At 35.9% G+C, this 10,777-nt stretch overlaps 2 protein-coding genes and 2 pseudogenes across 2 annotated transcripts; 2 read left to right on the plus strand and 2 right to left on the minus strand.

The window, feature by feature from the left end:
• Positions 1-977: 977 nt before the first annotated feature.
• Positions 978-2,120, minus strand: LOC107880112 (thiol protease SEN102-like). Its single transcript, XM_089047779.1, has 2 exons — positions 1,691-2,120; positions 978-1,585 (listed from the first exon to the last, which is right to left on the minus strand). Exons 1-2 carry the CDS (start codon positions 2,052-2,054, stop codon positions 978-980), a joined length of 972 nt encoding a protein of 323 aa, XP_088903905.1. The 5' UTR covers positions 2,055-2,120.
• Positions 2,121-3,522: 1,402 nt separating this feature from the next.
• LOC103325895 (NAC domain-containing protein JA2-like) lies at positions 3,523-4,492 on the plus strand. Its single transcript, XM_089049198.1, has one exon. The coding sequence runs from the start codon at positions 3,565-3,567 to the stop codon at positions 4,450-4,452; it is 888 nt and encodes a 295-aa protein (XP_088905324.1). The 5' UTR covers positions 3,523-3,564; the 3' UTR covers positions 4,453-4,492.
• A 515-nt stretch (positions 4,493-5,007) lies between these two features.
• Positions 5,008-6,107, minus strand: LOC103325894 (thiol protease SEN102-like; annotated as a pseudogene).
• Positions 6,108-8,432: 2,325 nt separating this feature from the next.
• On the plus strand, positions 8,433-9,270 carry LOC103325892 (NAC domain-containing protein 66-like; annotated as a pseudogene).
• The last annotated feature ends 1,507 nt before the right edge of the window (positions 9,271-10,777 follow it).

Consider the following 10,777-nt stretch of genomic DNA (forward strand, 5'->3'; position numbering starts at 1 on the left):
CCATTATTTATTTCTTCTTCTTTTTTTTTTCTTTTTTTTAGAATTCCAATGACATCTCCTTATATTTTTAGTATTTACATTTTTTCAAAATTTCTTAAGAATTTTTTCAGAATTTCTTTTTTCCAAAAATATCGTTTCCTCTCTTGCTATGCATGCCTCTCACTCTACAACAATTTCTTTAACTCAATAATTCGAGACAACGTTTGTCTGGGGACATCAAGGTTTTCAAGCTTCAATTCAGGCTAACAGACCTTGATCATATAAGCAACATCCTTTAGAAGAACAATAATCCCATCAATAGTCAAATGTTATTGGAAGGAAGGAAAGTATGCGGCAAAGAAATGCATCCGGTATTTACTGATCATATATATTATCTCCCACTTCACACTTTGACAGCAAAACCATTTGAACCCTGACTTGAACTGGAAGGCAACTTCGCATATGGAGGCTTGATCGGTTTTTGGGGAAACTTCTCTGCTAATTAGGCTTTTATTGTGGAGGCTTTGTAGAGTTTTACTTCTCTTGTTTTTTAGAAGTGTGTGTTTTTTAGGTCAAGTTTGTTTCTTCCTAGTTTATGTTATTATTTTGGGCCTGATTATGGATGGGGGGGTTGGTATTGAAACCACCTTCTCTTCAGTTTCTGCTTGTGTTGAAGAAAAGAAACAACAATTTGTGTTGAAGAGCCGTGCCACGTTATGTTATACAAATGTGAATGGGCAGGATTTGCACTTTCAGGGGTATGGAATAAATAATTATACATGTCGTGAGATGGGAAATCAAGCTATCAGTAATATATGTATGTAATGGAAAACTATCATTATTCTTAATAAAACCACAGAACTTTACAACTAACAAGAAACATAAAGAATAAATATGCTTAATCATACTATGCTTAATCATACTAAGTTATAGCTCTAAGATCCCATGATCATGTATGAATTTGCAGCTGCTAGCTGCTTCTAATTTCATTTGATAAGTCATGCGGTTGGATAAAAAGCTCCCATAGCAATGCCACAGAGTCCTTCCCTGGCATCAATGTCTCTTTGAATCCTCATGTATCCATTTTCCCCCCATTCTTCTCCCCAAGAATTTTTGACCAGCCAATACTTAGTCCCATCATCCTCAGTGGTATCATATCCAACTATAGTAACAGCATGGGTCAAGGTTGTACCACATGGTCCAGTATACACACCACCCGAATAATGTTTGAACTCTTCTGCTTCTGCATCAATATAAACGGAAACTGGTTGGTTGGCAACAGCGTGCAACAAAGCACTTTCGTTGTTTTGAGGCACTTGCTCGTACCCGGTTATAGTTATGGAACCGGAGGGGGCGTTATAGAAGTCAGCCAAGCAAACGGGTTCATCTATGGCCAGGTAAGGGTAGTCATCTTCAGTTACCAGGCTCTTGTTGCGTGGGATCATGTATTCGAAGGCTTTCTCCACAAAACCACCATGGCAGCCATCTTCGTCTAAACTAGTTGAACAATCGATAACCTCTTGTTCTGATAGCGAAATTAAGTTTCCTGTTATAATAGAGTTAAGCCCTTCTACGACTGCCACTGTTGCGAACGCCCAACAACTCCCTATAACATCATGATAAATAAGTACAATTGCTTAAATGTGTGATTCAACATAATAGTTTAATGACATAATGAACTTATAGATTAAAATTAAACATGCATGCTTACCACAATCATATCCTTGGTCCTTAACCGGGGTTACAGCACTTGTAGTCCAATCACAGGAAGGTGGCACCTCGGTTACATTTTCATATTTGAAAAAAGTGTTTCGAGTTCCTTTCATGGAGTTGGACGCTTTTTTGGAGAGATGTTGCCTCACATTGTATCCATTACGCATTGATCGAAGTTCCTCATTCTTGCGATCCGCAAACTTATTGATGCTTAGTGTGTACTTCCTTTGGTCCTTGTTCTCGTTAAAAGCCTCTATAAATTCCACATTGGACTTGAAAATGTCGTAGCGCAGCTCCTTCTCCTGTGCATCCTTATACACTCGTCCATGTTTAGCCATCCACTCCTCAAACCTCTGGAGCATGATTTTGTCTTCACCATAAAGTTGGCGACTACAAGATGCTTGAGAGGAGCAGAAGGCCAAAATGAGCACAAGAAAAAAGGCCAAGCAGATGGATTGGCCTTGGTTTGTGATGAGCAGAGCCATGATTAAGTGGTAAACACCTACTTAGAGTCGAGAGGTATCTTAGTGTGTGTACTAACAGAATAGAATATGATTATGATTGGCATAAAACATGCAAAATGGTCATGGGATTTTATACACAAAGACTTGTACGCGTGTAATAACTCCCATGGCCAGAATAAATCTTTTTAATGTCAACAAATGTCTGGTTACAATCTTTTTTATTTAATTTCAAATCCTTTTAAGGATATAAACAAATTAAATGGTAATCCTTCATCATGCCCCAAAACTAGTCTTTCCGATTTACGCGTGTAAATTTCATTGGGCTTAATTATACAAAAAACGCGTGTTCTTACTTCAAAGAAATGTTGGCTCGTTTTTCACCTCATCATACGTGTGGTTTGTCTCTATTCTCTTGATTAGAATGCCTGAATGCTAATGGCCATTGGATTGAATCTATACCCATTGGATCGCCACTCTAATCAACTACAATTTGTATCCTAGGGTAGTTTTTTTACCTTTTCTTTTTCTTTTTTGCCAAACCAAAAAAAAAAAAAATTATTTACAAACTAAAAGAAGAAGAAATATTTAGATCGGGAGCAAGAACTTGTACCCAAGTTCGAGTCCCCTCATCCGTATATTAGATTAATTAATAGTAGTTTAGGTCATCACTTGTATCAAGAGAAAGATTATATATACTTATGGTTTTTCAAGTTCATTTCAAATTGAAAAGATTAAACATTTTTCTCTTGGATTAGGTTGGATTTGTTCCATCGTGCATCTATATATCTATACGATATCCTTATGGCTAAATTAATTTTCAAATAATTTAAAATTGTATCTTTAATTATCTATGGAAAAAATTTCAAAACACAACTAATTCGTATTAAATATATAAATATAAAAAATAATAGTCCACAAAATTGCAAATAAGAATAAAAACAAAAAGAAAGTAAGAGTTCATGTTCACCAAAAATTCTCTATGGATAAGGATAAAATAAAAGTTTCGGAACAAAAAGCCCTTGTTTTCGTTCCTTATTTCAAGTAGCAAAGCAACAAAAACAAAATCAAAAAATTATAATTTGTCCAATGATAAACAACACAAAAGGGTAATTAAGACCATAATTTTGTAGTTCTTTATTATCAAGGATTTAGGTTATTCTCCTTGGCATAATTATCTGCAACAAAATACACCCCGGTATATATGCTCATTTATCTCAATCCACCTTACATGTCAAGCCCTGATTAGTCCATAAAATAATTACCCAAATAATTCGGAACCTGAACTTGGGTTACAAGAAATTCAACCACTATAAATACACCCCAAATAATTAGTTGCTCCATCACTTGCAGCAGTTGGTTCTTCTCTTACTGCGCATCATTAATTAGAAACCCTAGTTAAGAAATAAGTATGGGTGGCTATCAAGTTCCAGTTGGGTACAGGTTCACGCCTTCAGAAGAAGAACTACTTCTTCACTACCTTCTCCCCAGAGTGAATGGAAACGACTATCCTAAAGGTGTTGTTCCTGACTGCGATCTCTACGGTACAAAGGAACCGTGGGAGATATGGAGAGATTTCCACCACTCATCACCAGATGATCAAGAAGACATCTACGTCTTCACCACACTCAAGAAGAAGACTCCAAATGGCTCGCGGTTTTGCAGAACAGTTGGCGCCGCCGGTACCGGTGTTTGGAAAGGAGAAGACTCCGGCAAGAAAATACGTGCTTGTGGGAATGATATTGGCATCAGAAAACGATTTCGGTATATGAACCCTGGCTCGCCCCATGATGACCGTTGGATCATGCTTGAGTTTCAGCTTGATGAATCTCTCGTGCGGGTGCGAAACAAAGAGACAATTGTTCTTTGTCTTGTTAGAAAGAAAGAAACATCGGGCAAAAGCAAATTAGAAGAACGACAAACTCATGAGGTAGACATGCCTTCCCGTGGAGAAATCCAAGCCCAGCATGTGCATGATGATCAGCAGCAGCATATTGATGCAAGTACTTATGATCAACTTAGGGTTCTCGAGGATTTCCATATGAACGATGTCGAGGGTGAGCAGGACACCATGGTTAATCCAACTTTGCTTGCACAGTACGGTCAACAGGACATGATTGGCACAAGTACTGAAGATCAACTTAGGGTTGTCGAGGATTTCCTTATGAACGATGTCGAGGGTGAAGAGGATATCGTGGTTAATCCAGCTTTGCTTGCACAGTACGGTCAGCAGGGCACAAGTATTGAAGATCAACTTAAGTTTCTCGAGGATTACCTGATGAGCGATATTGAGGGTTAATCCAACTTTGCTTGCACAGTAGGAGCAAAATTAATTCCTCTTTTTGTAATTTCTCTGTTCTTAATACGACACTATAAGTATATACATGTAGCTTGCTTAGTAAAAAAGGTTCCAAATTTAATACACAAAAGGATTTATTGGAGTACTTATATGGCGAAGAATTTCATAAGTCGTATATACGAACAAAATAATAAAACATATATTCAATATAATACTGCTTTATTTAAGACAAAGTTGTGCAAGGAAGTGAAAATATTGTGAAGTTATTATTATTGTTTGTAGGAGAAAACCACAAACAACAGTTAACTAGCGTTGTCAGGTTTTTTCAATTTCAACCCTGTGAAGTATAAGATTGGAGCTATCAAAATAAAGTGCAACGTAACCTAGGGTTTGATAAAAACTAAGTACAACAAACAAGGTGCACAACATCTCATGATCATGATTAGCACTTTACAATCAACAAGAAACAAATTAAAAGAAAAATAATAAACTTAATCATACTAAGCTATTGCTCCAAGCATCTCATGATCATGAATTAGCAGCTGCTTTGAAATCTCATGCGGTTGGATAATAAGCTCCCATTGCAATGCCACATAGTCCTTCTTGAGCATCAATGTCCCTTTGAATCCTCATGTATCCATTCTCCCCCCATTGGTCTCCCCAAGAATTTTTGTCTAGCCAATACTTAGTCCCATCATCCCGAGTAGTATTATATCCGACTATAGTAAGAGCATGAGTTAAGTTTGTACCACATGGTCCAGTGTACAAACCGCCAGAATAATATTTGAATTCTTCTGCTTCTGCATCAATATAAACTGAAACTGGCTGGTTCGCAACAGCCTTCAATAGAGCACTTTCGTTGTTTTGAGGCACTTGCTCGTATCCAGTTACAATTATAACACCGGTAGAAGCATTCAAGTCAGCCATGCAAATTCCATTATCTACGGCCTTGTAAGGGTAGCCATCTTCAGTTGCTAGGGTCCTATTGTGTTGGATCATGTATTCAAGGGCTTTGTCCACATAACCACCACGACAGCCATTAACTTCAGTACTAGTTCCACAATCGATAAGCTCTTGTTCTGATAGCGAAATTAAGTTTCCTGTTTTAAGATAGTTAAGGCCTTCTACTGTTGCCACTGTTGCGAACGCCCAACAACTCGCTATATATAATTAATATCATGATATTGAGTCAACATCATCATTGGATAGAGAAAAGTAGTGTATGCACACACACACAAAAAAAAAAATTACACTGTATAGATTAAAATTAAAAATGCATGCTTACCACAATAATATCCTTGGTTCTTGATCGGGGTTACAGCAGTTGTAGTCCAATCACAGGAAGGTGGCACCTCGGTTACATTTTCATATCTGAAAAAAGTATTTGGACTTATTTTCTTGGAGTTGGAGGTGATCGCTTCTTTGGAGAGATGTTGCCTCACATTGTAGCCATTACGCATTGCTTGAAGTTCCTCATTGGTGCGATCCGCAAGCTTATTGATGCTTAGGGTGTACTTTCTTTGGTCCTTGTTCTTGTTAAAAGCGTCAATGAATTCCACATTGGACTTGAATATTTTGTAGCGCAACTCCTTCTCTTGTGCATCCTCATAAACTCGTCCGTTTTGAGCCCTCCACTCCTCAAATCTCTAGAGCATGATTTTGTCTTCACCATAAAGTTGGCGACTACAAGATGCTTGAGAGGAGCAGAAGGCTAAACTGAACACAAGAAAAAAGGCCAAGCAGATGGATTGGCCTTGGTTTGCGATGAGCATAGCCATGAGCAATTGGCTTTAGTGTCTGTGTAGTAATGAAAATAGAAATCTGATTGGCACAAGGCATGCAAAATGGGATCGGATTTTATACACAAAGACTTGTCTTCCCTTCTACGCGTGTAATAACTCCCCAAATTAATCATTTTAATGTAAAAAACACGGTCAAAATAAAAGATAAAATTTCAAAACCTGGTATTACAATCCTTTTATACAAATTTATAAATAAACCAAATCCTAGACATGTATTTATAAAAAAAACTTAAACACTATTTAAACATAGAAACACACCCAAAATCAACCCCAAAATCAACAATTGTATATTTTTTGGGTGTGTTTATAAATGAGTTTTGAGTGTGTGTAATGATGGGTTTTGGGTGTGTTTATAAAGTGTTTTGGGTGTTGGGTTTTTTTATAATTTCAGCCCCCATTTTTGGTGTTTTAGTGAAACTCCCATCTTTTTATTTAAATTCAGATCCTTCCTTTCAAGGAAATAAATAAATAAAATAGCCATCCATGTTTGGTATTTCCGATTTTGTTCCAAATCTTTGACCCAAATTGAAATGATCAATGGACTTAATTATAAAAAACGCGACTTTACAAAAGATATTTCCTTCCTTCTTTGTTGGACTCGTTTTTCACTTGATCATGGAATATTTGGTTGTGTCTATACACACCTTAATAGCCATTAGATGGAATCTGTAATGTTTTGGATTGCCACTCTGATCACTTATCCCACATTGAAAAACTCCACTTATCCCATATGCACATTGAAAAACTAGTAAACTTGTTTGTCTTTTTTGTTTTCCTTTCAGAAATTCTAGAATTGCATTTATAATTCAATTAAAAAAGCTATTACTAGCCACAAAATGCCATTATAATATAACAGAGCGATCTAATTAACATCAAAACTTGTCAGCAACAGTGTTAGGGCCAGTCCTAAGTTTTCTAAAGCCTAGGAGTTTCCTAAAGCCCATTGCGAGGAGAAAGACTTCTATGAAAATGAGATAGCATTTTGCTATCCCATCTAATAACGGTATGACACACGTGATAACATTTACACTTTCACGTGTCATGCATAAACATTATTATTGTATGAGAATAGTGTGCTATATCCCGTTGCAACTAAGTTTTCTCCACAAAATGGGGCTAAATTGTACCCCTTTCTAAACGCTTTAACCACCATTCCCTCACAAATGTATATGCAACTTCTTTCTTTCCTTACATATAACTAGATACTCAACATATATATATGTTGGTTTTTCCCACCAACTAATATCTTTCGATATCTATATGGTTGTAATTCCTCTCAAGTTGAAAAGATTAAAATAAATTTGGATAAAGTTCTCGGTAAAATTAAAGAAAATTTGAACAACTCCGCAAAAATAGACAAAAAAATTTCTCATTTTTGTGCACATGATCATTTCAGCCATCAAAAGCTGAACAACTCATGAAAAATGTAGGCAATAGATAATATATTATTTTATGTTTTATTAATTTAGAGTAAAAACACACCAAAAAATGAAATATCTTTTTCCATTAAAAACATTACAAAGTAGGAATCTTTGTTCCTGCTTGATTTTGATAACAATTCCCAATTGAATTAGGATTCTAGTTTGACTTGGTTCGTCGTTATGGCTGAATTTTTGAACAATCTAAAATTTTATCTTCATCTAACCAAAATTTTATCTTTATCTAAGACATTAAAATGCAAATAATTATTAAAAAAACAAAAAAATTATTTTCTATGGATAAAGATAAAATAAAAGTTCTAACAAAGAAGCCCTTGTTTTCCTTCCATAAATAAAAGTTCTGCAACTCTCAACTGTGAGTTCTAAATATTTATCAAAATTCCAACAACAACAACAAAATATTTACCAAAATTAAAACCATGCATATACATAATTGGTGAAAAATGGAAACTTATATTTTATTTTTGGTGGAAATAGTTTCCATATTTCAAGGAAAATATATAATATGGCGGTAGCTATTTATTCTCGCTGGGCTTAATTATCTGCAACAAAAGGCATCTGCGCTTAATTATCTCAATCCATGTTACATGTCAAGCCATGATTGGTTCATAAAATCATTACCCAAATAATTCGGGTACTGATGAGCTTGGATTGCAAGAAATTCAACCCTAATGACCACTATAAATACACCCCAACACTTGATCACCATATTCACAATCATTACTTTCTCTATCATCACTCTACAACAAGTATGGGCGGCTATTATCAAGTTCCAGTGGGCTACAAGTTCAGGCCTTCAGAAGAAGAACTATTTCTTCACTACCTTCTCCCCAGACTCAACGGAGAGGACTATCCCAAAGGTGTTGTTCCTGACTGCGATCTCTACGGTACAAAAGAACCATGGGAGATATGGAGAGATTTCCACCACTCATCACCAGATGATCAAGAAGACATCTACGTCTTCACCACACTCAAGAAGAAGACTCCAAATGGCTCGCGGTTTTGCAGAACAGTTGGCGCCGCCGGTACCGGAGTTTGGAAAGGAGAAGACTCCGGCAAGAAAATACGTGCCTGTGGGAGTAATATTGGCATCAGAAAACGATTTCGGTACATGAACCCTGGCTCGCCCCATGATGACCGTTGGATCATGCATGAGTTCCAGCTTGATGAATCTCTACTACGAGTGCGAAACAAAGAGACAATTGTTCTTTGTCTTGTTAGAAAGAAAGAAACACCAGGCAAAAGAAAGTTTGAAGAACTACAAAATCATGAAGACGTGCCTCCCGTGGAGAAATCCAAGCCCAACATGTTCATGATGATCAGCAGCACCATATTGGCCCAAGTACTTATGATGAACTTAGGGTTTTGGACCTTATGAACTATGTGGAGGGTGAAGACAACATGGTTAATCCTACTTTGCTTGCACAGTACGATCAGCAGGAGCATCTTGGCACAAGTACTGATGATCAACTTATTAGGTTTTTAGAGGATTACCTTGTGGATGTCGAGCAAAATTAATTCCTTTTTTGTAATTCCTCCTTATTTGGAATGTTTGTGCAAATTGTTGACAATTTTTTTTGTTAGAAAAGTTTATAGTTGAACGTGCATACATGTCCATAAATAATTAATATTATTTAGAGGATTTTATGCAATTTATTTTTCTTACTTTCCAAGTACTATATTCACCTGAGCGTGCGTATTGGTTCTTTTAATTAATGTCTTTTTATATAGTAGTTAGGTTAAGCAATTCTCTCTCTCTCTCTCTCTCTCTCTCTCTCTCTCTCTCTCTCTCTCTCTCTATATATATATATATATATATATATATATATAATTGATTGGGAACAATGATACAAGTTTGCATGAATACCACGTAACTAGGCAGCCTGATGCAATATGGGTTGGAATATAATATTTCTTAACGAAAACAAAATGAATGATGGACCAAATTATTAGAAAGAAGATTATGAAGAGAACGCAGCTGACATTAATGGTACAACTTACTTGTCATGTTTGGTAGTGCAAAAGTGGCTGGAAATTGTCCTATTGAGATTGTATGATTGAGCTTGAAGCATCCTTAGGAAGTATAGTATAAGGTTTGGTATAGATGGATAGGCCATTGGTTTTTGAGATCTTGGAAAAACCAGCCACTAGTTGTTTTTATAGGAATATGCGGTGCAATTTGGTTCTACATACAGAAGAAAAACATTGGGTATTCACATGTGGGCTTGAGTTATGAAACTGCCATTGCAGGGCACCACTGGATGGAGGATTATAACTTCAGCTTTTTCTAATATATGCATTCTTCATCTCGTTTTCAATATGAGTGCACTTTGGAGTCCTGGGGTAGTAGAAAAGTTGGGGCCTATAGGTCTCGGGGTGGAATATTATTTGCAGTACACACTTGTCTTGGTTGTACTATTCGGAGTGCTAGTTAAAACGATGTGATCCTTTCAAATCTTATAAATCCTATGATATGAATCCCTTAAAATTCATAGTAAAAAATCTTGATTATAAAAATTTCTTAAATAAAAATCTTGATCTTATATAGATTATTCGGATAGATCGATAAATAATTTGTTACACTTGAATTATTAAGAGTTCATTTGATAATCATTTTGTTTTCATTTTACAATTTATATGTGTGTGCGCTTTTTACAAAAATTCTGAATTTTTCTTCTTTGCTGATGCCAAACCACTGATCCAGCAACATGTGATTTTGGGTCTATTTCCTTCTCTCTGTGCCACCCATCAGTTTCCTCGGCCAACTATCTTTTCCTACTGATCTCATCTAAGATCTAGATAATATAGATACACATATGGTGCACCATATATGCAATGGACACCAAAATTGGGAGGTCTTATATATATATATATATATATATATCGATTATATTGCTTCCTAACATCACTTACTGCAATGCTTTACATTACAGTTCAAGAGATTTTAACATTCTTTTTTTTTTTTTCTAATAAAAAATATTTAAACATTCACCATACACAAATTATGCATCGGCTTAATTCATCTCAATAGCACAAGATATGTTAAGTTAAATCGAAGACGAATGATTTCATTATTTCTCTCCT

Source organism: Prunus mume, linkage group LG3, assembly GCF_029339155.1.
Source record: "Prunus mume cultivar Tortuosa linkage group LG3, ASM2933915v1, whole genome shotgun sequence".
Taxonomy (NCBI): domain Eukaryota; kingdom Viridiplantae; phylum Streptophyta; class Magnoliopsida; order Rosales; family Rosaceae; genus Prunus; species Prunus mume.